The sequence below is a fragment of the Argiope bruennichi genome, chromosome 8 (genome assembly GCF_947563725.1).
Source record: "Argiope bruennichi chromosome 8, qqArgBrue1.1, whole genome shotgun sequence".
NCBI lineage: Eukaryota > Metazoa > Arthropoda > Arachnida > Araneae > Araneidae > Argiope > Argiope bruennichi.
In genome coordinates this window covers 53,335,207-53,357,475 of record NC_079158.1, presented here as the reverse complement: position 1 = coordinate 53,357,475, position 22,269 = coordinate 53,335,207, and the positions used below count along the sequence as shown (strand labels likewise).

Below are 22,269 nucleotides of genomic sequence, written 5' to 3'. Positions count from 1 at the left end.
AAAAAAAGATTAACAAAATTTTTATAAAATTAAAATTTAAACTAATTTACAACAATAAAAAACGATTCTATAACTCATAAAAACAACACTAAAAAGAGAAAGACTTTGATATAGGGTTTAAACAAAGATCTTGCATCTGGCCATGAAAATAATGAAATAAAAATAATTTTAGATACAATTATTCAATTAATAATATAATAATTTAAACAACAACAAATTGTATGATAAAATGACTAATTGTTTAAAATACTTTACTATAAATTAATCTTAAATAAATATCCAAAATGAACTATCTTTACTGTATAGGTAATTTTAATACAGTTATAATATAAAATAAGCCTTGAAATGTATGATGTTTCAAATTATTTTTTGAATAGTTAACAGAAAACAAACATTTGTATGCACAGGAAGTAATTTGAATTATGACATAAATCTCTCTCTTTTTTTTTTCAATTATTCTAAAATTATGTTCTTAAAAATTTGCGTAAAATGAAAACTCATGATAAGGATAAAAATTTATATTAATAAAATCGTTTCAGAGATTAAAAATTCTGATGTTGCCAAGTCATTTTAGTTGAAAGATGAATGCTTATCTTAAAAACAATTGATGAAATGGCAGTATTTCTTACAGGAAAATAATATGTTAATATTGTGTGCAATTTTAATATACCATGAGAGGAGCAAGGTTGTTTTCTCTAATAATAAAACCTGATGCAAGTTTGAAGAGCAGAAAGATATTAAGAGATTTTCTAAGAACATTTGAAGAAATAGAACAAAATGTTATGTTTACTCTAGGTTTATTGAAGAAAATTTTCATCGGAGAAAACATTTGTATTCCTTTAACAATTCCTTTACATTATGTGTTTTGTTAGAATCCTTAACTACTTCTTATCTTCGATGTAACTTGTCTTACGAATTTAAATACAAACTATTTAGATATGCAAACTATATTCATAAGTTCATTCATTCATTGGATGTTGAAAACAATCCATATAAGATAGCTTTTATCAAAGAAAAATATCAGATAAAATGTGTCTATTTATCTACTTACATATGTTTAAAAAGTATTAGAATGTTTTTGAAGACTTGAAACTGTTTTAGAATAATAAGCACTTACTCTTTACTTTTAATAGGGTCAGTTAAGGCAAATGGAAACTTATTTCGCCGATTTTACAATTTTTCCTATTTAAAATAATTATATATCAAGGAAAATGTGCCTATAGTTTATGTGAATGTTCTAGAGGGTTCAGCAAATAATGACCCTTCTTTCAAATGAATTTATTAATTAACCAGTCTTGGTTACAACAATGTTCATAATGACTCTAATATGTTCTCTATTACCCCAGGGTAATTGGGAACGCTAATTTCATGTTCTGATTGCAATAATGAACTAATTTGAAGAGAATAAATCAGAAATCATGAAAAATTACAGCTAATTCTTCCAAATTTATTTTACTGTCTTAACTCCTCTAAAGTACTGTATTTTTCGTTGCTATTCTTCAAAAGAAATATATTCTATTTCATAGAATATCGCTTATAAACTATCATAATTATTTAATACCTTTAATTTGAAATAATTAATAACAATCAACTAACTTAAATTTTATCGGCAAAAGTTAGGAAATGAGACTTTATAAAAACAGGACCAATTATTATGAAGCATGAGAAGGGAATATATAAGATTTAGAAATGCACTTTAAATTGAAAAAGAACTAGAAGTCAAATTTGGAAGTAAGAAGTGAATTCCTCATTCAAGTAGAACGTTCAGTCTCCTATGCAGCTCGTTTTCTCTGACATTTAACACTACTTGAAAAATCTATATCAACGAAAAGACATGGTATTGTAGTTTTATTATGAATCTCGGAAATTTAAAATTATTATTAACTACCAAAATTTTTTTTTATTGAGTCAAACTCTTCAAACCTGCTACATTGCGCTGATCATCCTCAACTCTATCAGTCCCTAAGACGGTTGAATAATGATAATTCATTCTGGTATCTTTAACATAATCGAAGTTTGCATTTTTATTGAAAAATCATCCATGGATGAGTAAAGATGTTATTTAAATTATGTTCACATTTTATGCTTCTTATTGATAAGATTCAAAATAATCAGTATCCGATTCCTTCCTTTAGATTATGTTTATTTCCACTTTCGGAACTTCGATTCTTTTGTATCGTTCCAAATAATATAAAACCATTATTAATAACAAAATTCCACACGTGAATATAAATGTTAATCACACTGAAGAATCTAAAACAACAGTTAGTAATTTGATATAAAATACTGAATATTATAGACAATACGAATTGCTACTGCGTCTTTAGATTTAATATCACTTCCTATCATATACTAATTTATTCCAAATGTATGAAAAAATATAAAATTATATAACATTAAAAGCCCGCTCTTAAATACCTGCAGTAAAAAGGAATTATTGAGAAAATTAATTGTTCGGTGTTTCAAGAGAAATTCCAAAAATGAAAATTGAATCATATTAGTGACTTTCATATCTTATATAGATCCAAGAAATATATAACTTAACAATTTCCCTTTAAAATAATCAATAAAGACAAAAAATAATGGCATTTAGGTAATATTTCATTTCACTTCTTTCAATTCTAAAATAAGTTTCGGATGTGGTTATAATATATATGAATAAGCAAACATTAAAAATAACACAGAAAAAAACCCACATAGGGGTTTTTCACCTTTCTCTAGAGAGCCTTAGAGAATGAACTTGTTCTCAATTTTGTAAAGACTTCACCTATGCATACGGCAATCACCATTTTCAATTACTCTTCCTGCTATTACCTTTTTAGGGACTTAAAAATTACTTTTCTCTACAGATTTCAGTGTTCAATTTTCTAAAAGCAATTCATTTATATTTATTACAAAATAAAAATGAATTTTTAGAAGAAAAATATTTATAAATTTACATTTAAAAAATATTCAAAACTTCTTAAATTAAATCAAAAATTTAAAGATGGTTTCAATTAATAAAGTACTGTTTTTGGTGTACAAAAATGAATGATTTGTCTCTTAATACTCGAATCATAATTTAATTTTTTTTAAATTATTAATATAAATACATCTTTTAAGAAAAAATGATAAAAATTATTTGATTATATTATATATTGAATTATGCATTATTTAGTTAGAAAAAAAACTTACAGATAGTTTTAATTAATATTTTATTCAAAAATTAGGTTCATTCATACGATACTTGAATTATAATATAATTTTTAAGTCTTAAAATAATTATAAACATAATTTAATTACGAAAAATAAATTAAATAACTATTATCATCTTAAAATCCTTAAAAGTTTTAAAATTTTGGATTTTAGAAGTGACATCTTATTTAATCGACAACGAAACCATATTTATATCGAAAGTTACAGAAAACCGATGAGAATTTAATAAATTCTCAACAGATCTCAAAATTAATAATCGTAATTATTTTGATGGAAAAAAGAATTTTTAATTTACTTTAAGCATGTCAAATTTTAATAAGTTTTTCCTGCAACTGAAATATTTAAAAATTAAAGATATGAAAGCTACGGCAATCCCAATTTCTTCTTTAGTATTCCACATGGATCCGCAATCCTTTATTAAAAAACCCTGTTACACACCCATACACATCTATTAAAAAAAATGAACTGCCCTTTAAATTTTCTTAATCACTAGTCCTTAACGTTGTTTCAGTTTATGAGTTTCCTCATGTCGGCTCAGTGTCTGTTTCGATGCGAATATTTTATGGCATACTTTACATTCATAACTCTTCATCTCAGTGTGCAAATCCAAATGTTGTTGCAAAGAATATTTACTAGCAAATTTTGAATCGCAACTTGGGCAAGCATAAGGTCCTGCTTTTTCATGATTTGATAAATGCTTTTTATAAAGTTTAAGATTTTTGAATACCATAATACATGGTGTGCAGTTATAAACACCCGACTGTGCAGCTTTAGGAGTTGAATTAGTTTGAACTGGATTCTGAGGACGTTCAATTGGTTTAATGGCATTATTAACAGCATCAGCCTTGACTTGGTTATTGGTAGCAGGTGATGAGTTTTTTGTTTCGTTGTTTGTAGCTTGTTTTTTGTTTCGTCTACTTTCATCATCCGATTCATCACTGAGTAAATCCACCATTTCAGGAGATGTTGAACGCTTTCTGAGGGATTTCATTGACTGATTCATAAAGACGCCAGACTGATGTTGATCAGTTGCCAAGATCTTCTGCTCGAACTTTTTAAGACTAGATTTGTATTTTTCCTCATTTGCATGCTCTATCAAATGATACGTTAGCTCAAAGTCTGAAGAAAAGTTCTCGTCACAAATGCAGCATGATTCTGAATATTCTATAGGCGATGATTCTTCAGGATAACTGGCCATGACTTTCTGTGTCACGTAGTTACTAGTTGTTTTAAGTGGCTTCAATTGAACAACAAGAGATGATTCCTTCATCAGTGTCAGCCCATCAATCTGTAATAAAAAATTTATTGTAGATAAAATAAAAACTATGCTTTACAAAAATGCTTTACCTTTATAAGCTTACAAGATTACATAATACGATTAGAAACTCTTTTGCCACATCAGGTTCTCTAAGAAACAGCTTTTTAAATTGTGGGTCAGGATCTCAGATTGAGTTGAGAAAATTTTCTCAGGACTTTTATCTCTCGAATTAAAATGCTGTATCAAAATAGCAAATTGACTGTTATTAAAAATTTTATTTTACTTATTACTATTTGATAATATTTAGAGAAATAATTATAAGCTATAATTGGAGAAAAAAAAAGCTCATTTTTGACCCCAAAAAAAGTATTTTTTAAATTTTGTTGTTGTAGTTGTTTATAACAGGGGTGGTAATATATTTACCACCGCCCAATAAAAGCAATGACATTTTACTGACTTATTCAATAGAAAAAAATATGAAATACAAATAATTTCACAAATATGCATTTTGTAAAACTATTTATCTTTAGTTATTTCAAAATTTAAAATATATTAATTACACATGAAATAAGTGGTAGAAAAGCCAAATACAATGTAAATTACCAAATGCATTATTCTTAATTATTCTGGTGAAACAAATAAAACAAGAGCTGCACATAATGGAACATTACATGTTGAATATGACACTTTTGTCCATTTCTGGTTAGTTTTGGTGCTACAAAGTTTGCAAGATATTTTAAGGCGGTGGTAAGATATTCACTACCGCCTTAAAAACAGTTAATATGAAATCTTAAAGAAAGCGTACATTATATTTTTCATATTTATTTAAAAGTCGAGGGGATAATGTTCACATTAGTAAACTGACTCTTATACACCAATTTCATGCCAATCAATCAATTTCATGAAAAATTATAAGCTTTACGATGTATAGTTGTAATACTTAGAATACTACTGAATGAATGAAAAATTCATATGATCTTTCATTCTTTCATAGGATCTTGAATTCTTATGACTTTTCAAAAAAAGAAAGGAACTTCAACCCATTTAGATCAAATGAACAAAGGGGATATTTTAAAATGCTATTACAGTTTAATTTATTGTTACATTTCCTTTAAATAAGGATTTTATAAAATTTTACAAAGTATAAAAGAAATACATTTAATTTATAAAAACAAATATGCACATATAATTGAACAATTCTAAGAAATCGGCGCCTTTCTACGATAAAAATTATTATGTCAAGTTCTCCCCCCCGCACACACAATAATTAAGGAAAAAATAATTATAAAATTTCATGCTTTTGGTTTTCATTAAAAAATGAATTTAGTTGAATAATTAACAATACCATTCCTCCAGTTAAATACAATAATTCATGGGAACTAAAATAAAATGCGGAAATAAATAAAAAGTTTAGCAATAAAGTAAAATGCTGAAATATAATCCGTATGACAGTTTTTTTTCTCCTTAAAGCATTTAATACTTGCTTGCAAATTTCAATTATATATTTTTTCATTATTTCAGTGAAGAAAAAAGTATTATGGTATAAAAAGACGGTTTCTTTTATCTATTTAAATCCAGATGTTAGATTAGTAATTTAAGATAATACTTATTTATGAAGGATAATTGTATAAAATAGAATTGGAAGCTCAATAATTTGATATAAAAGTTCTTTCACCTGCTTTGAAGAAAATTGTGAAACATTTCTTATATTAAGGAAACTCAATTTTATTCTACAGGAAAGACAAAGCGTTAATTCCTTCTTTCAGCTTCCACATTATTGCTTTGTCCATTAATTTCGGAAATAGCTCCATTAGAGGGATTTTGAAAGACTGAAGTTCTAGAGGCGTCAATTTCTGATAAGACGTTGAGACACTTGAGCAACAAAAGGTAGTTGAGAGAGTAATATAGATGATAATGTTCTTTTTTGGGGGAAATAAAGACCTACCAGAGGATTCCAAGAGCACTAAGAGGCCCCCAAAGTTTTGATTTTCCTTATCTCAAACTTAGTGATATAAAGTATTTCTAAAGGAAGTGTCCTAAGATGGCAAGGACGAAATATTACAGGAAAAATTCTGTTCTAAATTACAAAATTATATTGATAACTCGGCTCGTGTAAAATATCGACAACCCAGTCAAGCAAAGGTCATTTTCTTGATTACTTTTCGTTTCTTTCGTGTGACTTTCTTTCACAGATGGTGTTTGAGCTTGTTAATTGCAAAATGGGATTAGGTAGCTTGAGTTTATTTTCCTTTTGTTTTGAAGTAAAAACATGCTGTGAAATCAAAGATCATCCGTTTTTTTTAAAGCATATAAAAAATGATGGCTTGGCAGTTTAGTTTTTCTACATTTTTTTATTAGCCTTTTATATGTTTCTTCAAAATTTGTTCACGAAAAATAATTTTCTCAAATAAAACCATTGGTTTATTATTTATTTTTTTATTGACAAAATGGACACATTTGTATAAAAAAAATTCTATGATATACTTTCAATAAAAATATTTCTTGGAAAAAAATTCTGATATTAATTTTAATCATTATATATATAAAATAAAGTGAATAGACGCCCTTATTTCTTTTTTATGTCTCTTTTGCATTTTATGTCAATTTTTTTACAATATATAATTTTTTCGATATAATTTTTTATTGATTTGTTTACACTCCTTATATAAAGTATACTTAATAAAATTCATTGATAAATTTTAAATAAAAATAATATTTTTCAAAAACTTTTAATAGCAATTTCAGTGGTTCTATGGAAATAATAAATTTTTGCTAAGAAATTACTCTAATTTCTTTATTTATGCCTGTTGTACATGTTATACCCAAGTGAATAAATAAAAAAACATTATCTCAATTAAAATTGCTGATTTCAATAAAATTTTGTCGATTTATTTTAAAAAGAATAGGCATTTCAGAAGAAAATCATAACATTACATTTTAAATAAAGAACGTTGCAAAGATAAATTAAAAATTATTAATTAAAATCAGATAATCAAATCAAATATGACTGTATATTAATTAAAAAGAAAGAAATTAAAGAAAAGATATTTACCTAGCTTAAAAATATTCATTTAGTGAATTTTGAATAAAATATTTTAAATACGGATTGAAGAATAATAAAGTTATATATCATTAATTAACAAAATAGTCAGAAATTTCCAATTACGCATTGTTATTTTTTTGATTATACAATAATCAATTGCGATTTTTTTGCACTAAGGCTTTTATTATTCATTTAGGACACATTTTTTTCATTTGCATGCAAAATTTTCATGCAAAACTTGAAACAGTTATGAAAAATGAGATATTCTGAAATATGCATAAAAAATTCACTTCCGCAAGTTTTATTAATGACCATAATTATTTACAAAAGGTACTTCGTTTTCTCTGTAAAAAACTTCTTCATCTCCTTTCCATAAAGAAGAACTGAATATGCTTCTCATTAACAAAATTACAAATTCTGCTCACAAATCTATTACAATATCTAATGCTGCTTGCTCTATTGAGAAGAAGACACCCAACACACGTTTATTTTCTGAAGGAAGTGCTGTTTTCGCCTGAATCCACAAAGCACGTGTTCGTTATGTATCATTCGAGCATATATTAAGAAATTCAAGATGCACTTCAGAGTGTGAAGAAGTGTTATGTTTGTAGTACACGGAAGTTTGTTTAACAGATTACGAAATAACGTGCTATTCAGTCTGAAATGAAAATAAAATAAGAAAACACCTAGAAATCTCAATCCAAGAAAATGGCGATTATATTGCATTCTTGAAGATAGAAATGATAGCTGCTTTTGTTCAAATGCATATACACCTAGCTTATTTGTTCAAATGCATATACACCTAGCTTATTTGTTCAAATGATATTTTTCACATCTTACCCAAACTTAAAATATTTCAAAAATCTTATCTGGAAACTATTTCGAGCAAAGTCTTTAATTTCCTTTCCATCTTAAAGTACACACATTACTGACGAAAGTCTTTAATAGATGCTTCATCTACCGCCCCTTCTTGAAATTTCGAAAGACAAAAAAGTAATATGTTACCACAACCAGGAAAAGACAGAACATTTTCTCAGAATTAAAGACCCATCAGCCTCATTAGGTCACTGGGAAGAATATTCGAGAAAACCCTCCAAAAGAAAATAATGATACCGTTCCTTCTGAGCAGTTCGGGGTCAGAACCCCTCATTCACCCTCTCATTAACTATTTAGTCTGGCTGTCATCACTGTTAAAGGATGTAGTAACAAATTCTGCACGGGAAATATTTTTTTCTGGTTTCCGGAGGGCTTTTGATCTGATTTTGAAAGTTAAGTTGCTTTATAATTTCATCAGATACAATTTGCCTCAATATCTTAAAATAAAAAAATTCTAATGACTAACGTGTGTAAAGACGTAAAAAAGATGATGATGCACTGCAAGAAAGTGCATAAAGTCATATCCTTCATTCAATGTTCACAGCAGATTTCCCAAGAGATCTTAGAATCAGCAATAGCTTATTCCACTGTAGTTAGCTCATGGAACTAACATCAATTATGTTGCAAGAAAACTGCAAACATTCTTGACATCCTTGAAAATTGATTAATTAGATGGGTGTTACAATATTCAAAATGGAGTATGAATACAGAGAATTTCCAAGCTATCATCTTCAAGAAAGGATATTTCAACGCCTCTTTTACATCTCTTTAAGTCTTTGATTAATCTACTGAGTGTGTGAATAAATAGCATAAATAGTCAACTGTCTTTTCTTCAGCTTATCCAACAAATTAAAATATATTTCGGATTAAAGTCAATGTGACATTTACATGCAGACATCTAAATATCTCTGAGCCTTTTTATTTATGCATCTTCAATCTAGGTATTTCTTGATGCAATAAACAATTAGAAAATTCAAAATGGAATATGAAAAATAACATGTTTCAGCATATCAAGAATTTCAGATCTCAGCTCAAATCAGATTCAATTCTCAAAAATTGAATCAACTGAAGACCATATGAAAAAACTTCCAAAGAATCTTTTTCTTAATTTCGTAAATCGATTCATAATCTGATAATTAAACAATTATTCTTCATTTTCAGTACACAAAAGAGTAAATCTTTACATTCTATAAAAAAAAATTCCATCTTCTTTTCAAACCATTCTAAATCTTCAGATGAAACAATCTCAAAAAATTTTGAGAACTAGTTGTCTTTTAAGGAATGTTTCTCTCAAACTAAACTAGAATTCAGACCAAATATTCAAACTTCAGCCATCATTCTCTTGGATTTTTTTTAAATTAAAAAAAATTAGATGTTCTTGTTATTTATTTGTTTCTCTTTTTCTTTTTTCACTTAAAATAATTTAAAACTAAAGTCTTTTTCATTATCTCTTCTCATATACCATAAAGAAACGCAATGACATTCTACCTTATTATATTATATTAGATAAACAATCTCATGTTCAGACTTCATTAAATTTTAGTTGGTATTAGAATTGTATGGACTCATTACCTGCTAACTCGCTCAATACCTGCTTCCTAAATTACTAGGTATATCCCCCAAGTTGGAAAAATTCTCTAAATAACTTAAATAATAATTTTAACAACTATGTTTATTTGAGCTAATAAACATAGTAATGAACAGTTTACAAAGTCAACATTTTTTTAACGTACTCCGGTTCTATTAGTTATATTTATTAAAATGTTCTTGGTCCACTAATCATCTTAAATACAAAAAAAATCTATTCATTTGAGAATATAACCTGTAAAGTTTTGAAGATAAGAATGACATGTTTTGAAATAATTAATGACAGTGACAGCTAAAGAAAGAAATTAACGCTAATTTTTGCGTGTGTTTTTCCTCAATTTGTTCCTGAAAATATTCTAAAATTGTATAAAATAGTAATACTCCGCGTGCTTATTTACTTAACTACTCATGTTGGAATACATTCATCCGTTTCCTTCTCTTCCATTCTTTTTTTCTTTCCTCGTAATTTCAATATCTTGAAATTACAGTTGGAAATTTTGAAATTGTGAGAAATTACGTTTTCACTTTATTTTTCTATGAAATATAATTTTGTTAAATTGTTAATTAATAGCAATCCTAAGATATTTTACCAATCTAAGTTTCATTTCAAAATTCAGTTTTAGTAGCTTCATAGATTCTTATATTATTTGATAATTTTAATTATTTTAAATCTCTGTGTTTTTTTTATTATCCTTTTAAACTCTTAAACAAACACAGTTCAATATCAGTTTTGTTTTTCACATCTTTATCTTATTGAAGGTAACGAAATACTTATTCTTGCAGAAGAATTGCAAGCAACTTGCTAGTATAAATCAGATCAAATACATCTTAGTATTCCACTATGCAGGCATTACATTGAAATATTAAAAAACTTTCATTCTTCTCGAAATAAAGCAACGTGATTTAAAGGAATTTTCAATAAATATTCAAGAATATTCAAAAGTAATCGTTAAAAAAGATATCCATGCTCATTTTTTTGTTATTGATATTGCTGAATACAAAATGTTTTCACTAGTATTAATAGACTTGAAGCATACATTCTTAAAATGACTGTACTTATCGTTTTGCCAGCGGAATAATTATAAGATCTGAAAAAATATTTATACGCATAAAGGCAATTAATGCAAGAAAACTTTTTAAAAAGACCAAACAGAATACTAAATAGTCCATTAACTGAACACCAGACTAAAAGAAGAACCCATCAAATCTTAAAGACAGATTTCCAGATGCTAGCAATAACTTTCATAGTGATAAGTAGTGGTGCCGAAACAGAATAATGCCAACATTTCTGCTTAGTGGCTATCGAGATCCATTAATGGGAAAGTACGTACTAAATCAGGCATGTGTCAAATGGAAATTTTCTTATACGCACCTCTCTCCAATACTTAAATAGGCAAACCAGAATTTCATGAAGACTTTCAGTGAACTTAATTTAAAGTTTCTTTCCCCCAGAATTGTTGATTAAGTTATATGCATTTATATTTATAATAATTTATATTTTCCAATAATATTAATTTACATTTAAATTTTCTTCTAATCAATTTAGTTTTTCGTTACCAATATTTCAAAATTTCAACGTTTCCTCCTTGTTTTAACATTCGCCCCATACTAAAAAAATATGTTTTCATTTTATTGCCGATTACTGTATTATGGAATTATTCTGAATACCAGATTATGTAATTTGAATTTGTACTTTTGTTTAAAAAATTTCACTTTCCTGGGGATTTATCCTGTGACTTTAAAACCCAGGGCTCATGTTTCAATGGTATAATGTGTAAATCGGATTAATTCATAGGAATACACGATTCCATGCTAACATAAAGGCACATGTCTTCTAAGAATTAGAACGAATAAGAATAGCACATTCTTTTGAGCTGTAACATCGCGTCTTTTTATCCTCGAATAAGATTATCAACGAATTTTAACATAACTAGTTCATTGTGACATGTATCATGTTAGCATACTCCATTAAAAAACTATTCGTGTGACAATAAAGAAAAAAAAATATTTGAAATGATATTTATATGAATAATAAAATTTAATTAATAAGTTTGTTTTATGCTGCATTGTACTTCATATGTTTGATGTTACTTAAACTTCATAAGTTCATCTTGCTTTCGCTTCTGATACAAAATTGTCATTGAAATGACATATGGAAAAAATTAAATTTATATATAAAATTTAAAAAGATAAAAAATTTCTCAATCAGAATATAATTAATATACTTGTTTCGCTTCTTAAGGAGATCGAAAAGATTTTATAGTGCTATAAAAGATATTTATATGTAGAAATTTATTTAAAAAAAATCACAAAATTGAAGCCACAAACAAATTATTAATATTAGAATGCGGATTATCTAACACGGAATAACTCCTGACTTCTTCAAACTGATTTAACAGTTAACATATTAAAAAATTGTCCAAGGAAGATTAAAAACGTTTTATATATTTTTCTTTTAGTTTTTAAAACAAACTTAACAAGTAATAAGCAATTTGGGAATAAAATCTATCAATAATTATTTCTGTGTGAAAATGAATATGCATAATATTTAGTAAATGGAGCCACCTCTGACCACAAAACAGGTTTATGGGGTCAAATACCACCTGTTCAAACCAGATATAATCTCTTATAATTAATTATATCTCCTTCTGAAACTGAAGTCCTTCATCAAAAGACTACTTTTCCCTCTAACTTGAGGGGAAAAAATCCAGAAAACAATTGCAAAGGAACCTAAAAGAAAGATAAAAAGAAATCTCCATTTTTTTCCATAAAATAAAATTCCATTACTCGAATGGCGTTTCGTTTTCGAAAAAAAAAAGAATTCAATTTCAATGGATATTAATAAAGAATGCAATAAAGTATTAATTAAATTTTCGAAAATCTTGCTACTTTCAGGATTGCATTTAAAAAAGAAAAAGATTGAATTTTCCATAGTATGATAATTACATGGAAATCTAAGATTAAAAATACCAAGCAAAGTCTTTATCGGGCAATCATTCCTTAGATCATTAGCATCGATTAACCTTGCTAACGATAGGGCAAGAAAGGTCTTTGAGCAGACATCTAGGTAATCAGTAATCATCTTTCAATTCTTTGATAGATGGCAGAGTGGACTGAATATAACAAAGTGCTTATTAGACGCGCGCTTCTGTAATTTGTAAGCTATCATTAAAAATATTAATTTCCATCTTAAGATCTCAGCAACCTAGACACAAAAGGTACAAAGATTTGAAATTCAATAGTAACAAGTCTAACTGTATCCCTGACATAAAATGGAAGAAGAGCTTTTAAATTATAATACATTTGGTTTTAATATTACTCTATCTTTCAATAAATATATTTGTCCATCGAAATCTATTCGTCTGTGTTTTACTGTGTGATAAGACGTTTTATGCTATTGTGGTTTAAATCTTGAGCGGTCATGAAATACCATATCAATGGACCACACATTTTGAAGGAAGGAAAAAATAATCATGGCAGTGGATGTCGTACTATTTAATCAAATGACAGAGGAGATTTGATTCTTAAAAAGAACAGCCATTGCACAGAATTCGCTCTCGAAATGCACCAGATATTATTAAAGTGACATTCCTCGTCATCAGAATCATTAACATAAACATTGCACAGAATTCGCCCTCGAGATGCACCAGATATTATTAAAGTGACATTCCTCGTTATCAGAATCATTAACATAACCATTGCACAGAATTCGCCCTCGAAATGCACCAGATATTATTAAAGTGACATTCCTCGTCATCAGAATCATTAACATAACCATTGCACAGAATTCTCCCTCGAAATGCACCAGATATTATTAAAGTGACATTCCTCGTCATCAGAGTCATTAACATAACCAGATCACTGCTATTCTCTAGGGCTTCCATAATATTTGTAGCAGGTTGCACATAACAATAGTGGCTATAGCAAATATCTATAAGTACTTCAAGCGAGTGGTTACGTTGCAATTACATGGTTGCCAGCATTAGATTTTAAACCGTCGTAAAAAGTATGCTTTTAACTTTTTCATATAAGTTGTACACAGAGAGAAAATATAATTATTGTTATTTTGATGAATTTCCATGTTTCAGACCTCACTGAGTTCGTGTTAGAATAATATCTATTTATCGTCAACAAACATGATAACTATAAAACGGAACAAACCTGGAAAATGAAATTTAGTAGTATTTTCCAGAAAATTGAAGATCCATATTTAATCTCAAGCTAAGCCCCTCAAAAAGAAATCTGCCTGTCATTTCATCTGTCTTTTTGCGAGTGAACGTGACAGCACAAATATGCATCCAACTTGATAAATGAATTCTAGAATATGACCTTTATCACCAGAATTGTCACATTGTATCTAAATTGGGATTAAGCTGTCCAACAGTTTGCCCGTTTGCCTATTCGTATGCATGATGGATTAAAGAAATACAGTAAACAAAAAGAAAATAAAATTTGTTTTTGGGTCTTAATACAGAAACTTGAGATCTGAATCAAATGTGAAACTGGTTCCTTGAGAAACGAAGGAGATATAATATGCATTTCCCCCCCCTCATTATGTTATAAAGATACACATAAATTAAAATACATTAAAAAAAACGAGGAAAGCAATTTTCCTTTTATTCGACTCACACTAAATAAATAAATTGCAATGGTGTTCACTTTAAATACTTTCACAAAACTCTCCATCATCCAACTATGAATCATTAAATTGATCATAATAAATAAGGGCAAATAGAATTTAGGCTTAATTTCCCATCATTTTCTTAAAAAGTTTGCTCCAATTCTTTTCTGATTTTTAAAATGGCTTAGATTAATATCATATTTTAGAGTTTTTAATTTTTCTCTCATTGACTCACTTCTTTTTCATATACGAAATATATGGAAAAAATGGGAATGTTTAGCTCATATATAAATAAATTCATATTCTTCCTCACATACAAATTAAAGATAGATAATATATTGCAAACATCTAAAACTAACGTTTCGAAATTTCAGTGAATAATGTATTTTAGACTTCTTTTCTACCCCTAAAAAATATTTTTTGTTTGGAACATGTCTGTCTGTGCGTGCTAAAACAAAAAAGAATAAATTAATGAAATTTGGTTAATTACTGTTATATCAAAACTGTAGATATGAATAGAATTTTTAGCATATGATTTGTACTATTTTTAGCATATTTGTACTAATTTTAGCATATGATTTGTTCTATAAAATTACAGACTTGTGTCAAATGGAATATTGTGGTTAAGATCGATTCTAGAATATTCAAAACTTATTGCAATTCCTCTTGTATATTTCGTACATATGATTAGTCCACAATACATAAAGAAAACAAGTAATATATGATATATTTTTTGATGTAATGCCTATTTTAATGAATCCCCGTGGATGACAATGATGGAACCATATCATCATTCGCCAAAACCAACCGAAACACAGCGTAAAAGAAAAGAGAATATCTTTCTCGCTTTTATTTCCGGTGCTTTCGATTGTATTATTTTTCTATTGGCAGCTAAATAGTGCGATTTTTCAAATTTATGATTAGGAATTAGATCGCTTATATGTGGTGCTTTGTGCCACGACCAAACTTGAAGATTGCATTTGTGCAATAGATATAACCAAACCATTTCATGAATTTTCTAGAAAAGCTTTTTTGTAGCATTAAATCTTTTTCTTAATTTTAATATCTCTCGAATAACCTCGAAATAAAAAATACTGAAGTTTACTGAATAGTATTTATGGGATATTAAGTGGCATTAAGATGCATCTATTAAGAATATTTAAAGAAGATTAGAACCACTTGCATGAAACATCATTTCATAATAATATTTTAGGTTTGATTTGTCTGTCTTTATTTTCAAAAATCTACTTTCAAATCCATAACAATGATAATCTATGCAGAAGAAAATTACTTAAAATTGTAACTATGTCTAGAGCATAAATTCAATAACTAAAACAATGAAAAGCATTTCGATACAATAAACTTGCAATTTTTTTAAATAAATTTATTAAAATCAGAATAAAAAATTACGTGAAATACAAAATATCATTGAAAAGCTAAATTTTTGAATTTCAAAGTGATGTAAAATGGTTTTTGCGCAATAACACTTTCAGAAGTAACTGAGGGAAAATATTTAAATTTCAATTAATTTTTTATTAAAAATCTTGAATATCTATCTTTCTTAAAAATGACTATTTGACAGAATTAATAGTCTAGAATCGACAGAATAATTGTCTACCCAGAAACTGTTTGCATCGCATAAAAAAATTTACAGCTAGCATACAGCTTATAAACATGATCATTTTAATAGAGCTAGATTTGTTTTTGCAAACTTAAAAGATCTTAAAATAAATATAAGATCTTACTTTTTTGTGTAAAGAGATTCCCTTTTTTTAATTTAAAACAATGAAACATTTTCTTCTATTTTTTATCCACTACTAATAAAACGCAGTTTAAAGAATCTCATGGCATTGCAAATGGTAGATGATAAATAAACGGTCAATAGCTACATTGGTGAAAGTTTTATGTCCGAATAGGGAGAAAGAATGTTCTTCAACACAATAAGATTTTTCTTCGTTTTTATATTAAATCCTTATTTGCTGCCCTGAACCTCATAAGAGAGGTTAAGCATATTTCGCAAAGGGAAAGTAAAAGGGAATTTGAAATGAAATTATATTAAATTGGCTTCAGAGAATTCGATAAAGAATTCATTTAATAAATTCGTTACGGTCTTCAATCATTTCTTCAACATGTGTGACGGGTTTCTCTTTTTTTATGTTGCGAAAGCAGAAGAGAGGCATAAAGGAATTTGTAGTTTTTAATCATAAAGTGCATTATAATACTCACAAAAAAGAAAAAAAAATGATTTTTATTTATTTATTTTCTTTTTTGGTCTCTGATGTGCAGTTTCTATTATTGCTGTCAAATTATTCCATCTTAGCAAAAATGATTAACAGTTGACCTGAGAATTAGAATTAATGCATTTCATTATACTCTTAATGTAATTTCTCAAAGTAAAATGTGATCTTTTAAAATTGCTTTCTTTGAACACAGTGAGCAAGCTATCACCAAATTCAAATAAAACGAATTCATTCATTTTATGATGAAAACACTCTTAAGACAGTTAAGTTTGAGGTTGTTATGTTTTTGTTTTGGCATTTGAATCATCAAACAGCTTGTTAAGATTTAAATACAGGCAAGTTAATATGATGCAATTCCTCGACTCAAATGAAGATGCATTTCAATAGAAGGGTGGAAAGTATGTGCTAATATATACGGTAAATAAAGAAAATGCATTAAAAACGAATCCAAGAAAAAAAGATACTTTGATTTGCTATGAAGTTCGAGATTGCCATTTTGCTTTTTGAATTTTATGGAATTCATTAACAAGCATTCTTTGGAAAAGTTTCTGAAAAATCTTTAAATTATAAAACTCGAAAGCGATTTTTACTCAGTATTACAGCTTAATATTAGGATATCATTTATAATTTTTGATCAAACAAAATTAATTTACTTAGGTTATGTTTTTCGATAAAGAGCTTATAAATTCATAAGAATATCCAAAAAATATTTTTATCACTAAGCCTTTGCACTAGGAGGGGGCTCTCACCATTCAAGACGGTGCATCATTTTGACGTTTTATTTATTTATTTTTCAATTTTGCTTTTTGAAAACGCCTACATAATGGTAAAATGTAGATTAATTTTTCAAAGAAATTCGATTTAAAACAATTATTTATATTTATTTTTCAGAACAATAAACAAATATATGTATTAGGTGAATAATTATGCATCGAATTACTTTTCCGAGTGCTAAGGGTTAAGGTGTGGCAATTCACATTTTTCTTTACGTAATTTTGAAGCTACCTTGCGGTAATTCAGGAATTTGAAAGGAAAAAATTATTTTGGTTTATTTAAAATTCAATGTAATTATATTTATTATGAAGCAATTTTCATAGTTACGCTTTTTTTGAATTTTAAAAAAAATAAATTTTAACTATAACCATAGTATTGAATATAGAAATAAATTGCATAATATTTTCATTGTGAGTCGCAATGAGTATATAAATAAGTGCGGTAAAAGTATGTATTATTTTTCCCTAAATGCAAATAGCAAAATGCAGGCAAATTGATGCAGTAATTAAAAATGCACATGGCATTTTCATTTGATGAAATTCTAAATAGTCTTTATAAATTTAGGCTTATTTTCTCTATTCTTCTAAGAAAATCAAATATCAATGATCTAAAATTTTATACTTATCTATCATAAAGTTTTTATACAATATGCAACTAATTTCCAAATAGTTAATGAGCATATAATTCTAGTTGGAAAAATCTTTTAAAGGACTTAAAGAATTATATTCTATATTGTTTAAGTCATTAAATGCACATCCGAGAAAACTACGAAATCAATAATTTTATGCAATCCCCCTATCTTGCTGATTTTGTTTAGTAAAATATTCTATATACACTACTATTTTTAACAAAAAAAAGTCTGCGACTAAAATCTGATTGAATTCCAAAGATTGAACTTCAAAACCACATCGAGCATCGCTTTTCAAAACTTCATAAATCGGCTAATTCTAGTCACAAGGAGTAGAAAAAAAATTATTTAAAATAAAAGCATTTTAAGTCATATTTTACTAAATATGACTTCTTTAGATAAGTTAAAACATTTTCCAACTGGAATTATATGTTGAATTCAAAATATTTACGAATTAACTATTTGGATACGATTAGAATAGTATACGGAAATTATATTACATTACCCATTTTTGTAGATGGAGATAATGGCTGAGTAAATCACATGAAAGGACGACTCGTGAATCGGTATTCCCATTTCGTACTTTCTAAATTACTTATAACCTAGACGATGAGCATTTTAAAATTGGAATCAAATCTCAATCCTTTGCTATCCAGTCATTAAGCTGATATTACGCCACCGCAGTGTGGAAAATTCAAGGAAAAACGGAGGGTTGCATAACGAATTCTAGGAAATAATACAGATACTTACTACAAATCTACTTTGCTGTACACGTCATATTTTCACCGAATCGTTTTCTCGTATCAAATAATTTATTAAAAATATCATAAATTTGGCTTTATTATGATTTACTGGTAGTTTTTGGAACTTTTTACTTTGAAGATCAAAATAACTTTTATTTAGTTAGCATATCTGTATTCAATTCAACAGAAGTAAATCTGATTACTTAATCCTTTCTAGGGCCGTGGGAAGTATGCTTCCCACCAAATTTATCAATCTTTGCATGACATTATGTAGGTTGGCATAAGTTCTGACAAATATTTTTAGTAAGTCAGAAACTTAGATGCTTCAGTTCTTTATCTCAGACAAAATGATGTGTCTTGATTCGTTACTTAATTATTAATTAACCAAATTAATTAATTAATCAAATTAAATTTATCTAATAAGCTAAATGAATCCCTTTACTTATTCTAATTTCAAGCTTAAAAATATTTTAACATAATATGACTAGAAAAAAATGGCCCTTTAATGGGTTAAAATAATTTATCCATGAATGATATTAAATGTGGTAATAAATATTTAACCACGTTTATTGGTTCGTTATATAATAAAACATTCACTTTAATAAAAAAAGAAGTATTTGAAAAAAATACCAATGATAGCATCCAATTGTAAATTTCGGTAAAAAAAATCTGATGAATTAAAAAATGGAAATCTGCCATCGCAAATTTCAAGTTATCTGTGAGGACATTATTTTTTTTTTTAGTTCACGTGGTATCAAACCGACACTACAAAATCCCAAACCAAAACAACAAAACGCCTTTTTGTCTGGATTGGCGACAATTCTTTATAGCGGTAATTTAAGTAAGCGTGAAACTTATGAAATCCATTCAGGTAAAGAATATGACATTGTCAAAAAAAATATACCATTTTAACAGAAACGCTTCAAGAATGTGGCACTGGAGCTTCGCATTTCTCACTGAATAAGGGTAATAACATGGTGACAAATCAGTTCTTCATAGTAGCATCCGTTCCAGATTTGTCATTGCATTGCTTTGACTTCCAGAAGAGTACAAATGACATTTTGGAATAACTCAAATAGAAATTTTCTTCTTCATTTTCTTCATTCTTTAAACGTTTAATGAAGCTGTAATGACATAACTTTCCTTACACATAAAAAAACTAGTTCTTTATAGAGAGAGGTTTCAACGAAATTAGGGACATTTTTAGGCATGATTAGTAACATGTTTCAAAATGTCATTAATGAATTTTTGAAGATAAATCAAAGATAAAATGCATTACGATGCAAAAAAAATATTTGTTAACTTTAGAATAACAGTTTGTCATGAAATATCATTATTGCAGCAGTAATTTAGCAGTCAATGCAATTTCTCTGACCAATATAAAAATATCCACATAGAGAAGTAGTCATATATTGTGATGAGATTTATTGCATTTTATTAATTATGTAATTGGAAATATTTTTTTTTTTTTTTGAATTTTGAGTTCCTTATTATGAATTGCCTTATCGAGTTCCTTATTATTAATTGATTCCGAAAATATGCAATGTTAGAATTATTTGTGTAATATTTGAAAAATCAGCTATTTGTCGCGCAACTATATGAATTTTAGAAATAGCTCAGTATTTCATATAACCGCCCTATTTCTTCATCAGAAGACAAGAATATTATCATTAAAATGAAAATGTCTTTGAAACATTTCATACAAATGAATTCTTTTATCTTTTTATGTTTGGCCATGTAAGTTCCAAAACACTTAAATGAAATTTTTAATCATATAATCTCTTTCTTTTATTTTACTGTAAAAGATTTTTGAGTAAAATTTTACAGCTTGGTTTTACTTTTTTCAAAAGAATACCCAAAAGAAATAAAGGAAACCAAATATTTTTATCAAACAATTTAGAATAAGCTCAAACGATAATTCTAACAGAAGGAAATCAGATCCTTTTTAAAATTTAATATCATTTGCGCATTTAATCTTTAAAACTGGTGATTTTGTTCAAAAATCCGTTTCTTAAGAAGAAAAAATTGAAATATTCTTTTTGATAAATATGACATAGATCTGTGCAACAAGGTTATAAATTTAAACTATTGAATATTAATTTATATAATTTTGATCATTGATAATGAAATCTTTATTCATAAAATGATAAATAATTTTTATGAACAGATAGAAAATTATATCAAATTTAATTTTAGGACACTTTTTTTTAAAAAAACTGAGCCGTGAATTATATGCTTGAAATGTAAATGAAAAATAATAATCTTTTTATATTACAATAACGAATTAAATGTGCTTTAATGAATTAAGAATGCTTGGCCACTACAGTAAAAAAAATTCTAGAAAATGTTCTTTAAAATTATTCGAATACAGGCAAACTCATGCATTTATCATGCATATGATTTTAATTCATCATTTTATTCAAAGGATATAAAGAGGGTTGTATTTTAAATACTAGCATTCATAAATATTGTGCACGTGAATTTAAGAAAAAAAAAAGAAGGCACTGCAATAAAAGTTTACAATAAATTTTCAGTGATTTTTTTATTTTATTTAACATACACGTAAAACATTGAGTCTATAATATGAAAGCATGCTTGCATACTATTCACCTTCACCAATAATTAATGTTCTAACCAGTTATTGATTGTGCTAAAGATAATAAAATAAAATCAAGAGTTCTTTTTTCAGAAACTCCTCCTTGGTTATTATAGCACTGACTGATTGCTTCAATTTCTTAACTGTCTACGAGAGAGAAAAATAGCGATGAAGACAAGCGCCAAAATGCAAAAGGGCTTTTTAGGACCCGTTTAATCTCATTATCATGCAAGTATCGCCCAGCCGGGTATTTGATAACAGCTCATAAAATCTTGTGATGAATTGTTGCCTACCGTTCACGGCCCATTATTATTTCTCTCCAAACCCTAAACTCTACCTAAGGTCAACCCTAACGGTCATCCGAGCCCTGGAGCGATCAAAAAATAAAAGATACGATGTCAAATCTCACTCAATCCTTTACTAAAGGCGGCGCTTTGCAAACACCATGCTTGATATATTTACTTCTCAACCTTACAGAAAAAAATTATTATCTTCTCTCTATCTTTTTTAATTTCATAGAGGTGAATCTTCAACTCTGATCACGCCCATCTGATTTTTATCTCCAGATGAGAAAGAAAGAGAAAGTGTAGACCGAATCTGGCAACAAAAGTGAAACCCGCATCCATCCATCCCCCCAAAACTTTTATTATTCTTTTTTTATCTTCTCTTTCACCATTATTTAATCCCTCCTCCTCCAAGAGCCAGAAA

At 27.6% G+C, this 22,269-nt stretch overlaps 1 protein-coding gene across 3 annotated transcripts in view; it reads right to left on the bottom strand.

Moving 5' to 3' along the window:
- Positions 1-3,231: 3,231 nt before the first annotated feature.
- LOC129981500 (putative zinc finger protein 840) overlaps positions 3,232-22,269 on the bottom strand; it is a 52,298-nt gene continuing 33,260 nt past the window's right edge. Inside the window, exons 1-2 of one of the 3 annotated variants that reach the window (XM_056092355.1) lie at positions 18,973-19,131; positions 3,232-4,483 (exon numbers count right to left, since the gene is read on the bottom strand). In XM_056092355.1, coding sequence (XP_055948330.1) covers positions 3,692-4,465 — 774 coding nt within the window. In that variant the 5' untranslated portion in view covers positions 4,466-4,483; positions 18,973-19,131 and the 3' untranslated portion in view covers positions 3,232-3,691. Of the gene's footprint in view, positions 4,484-18,727; positions 18,933-18,972; positions 19,132-22,269 lie in introns of those variants that run through there. The other 2 variants (XM_056092354.1, XM_056092356.1) reach the window with 2 other exon arrangements.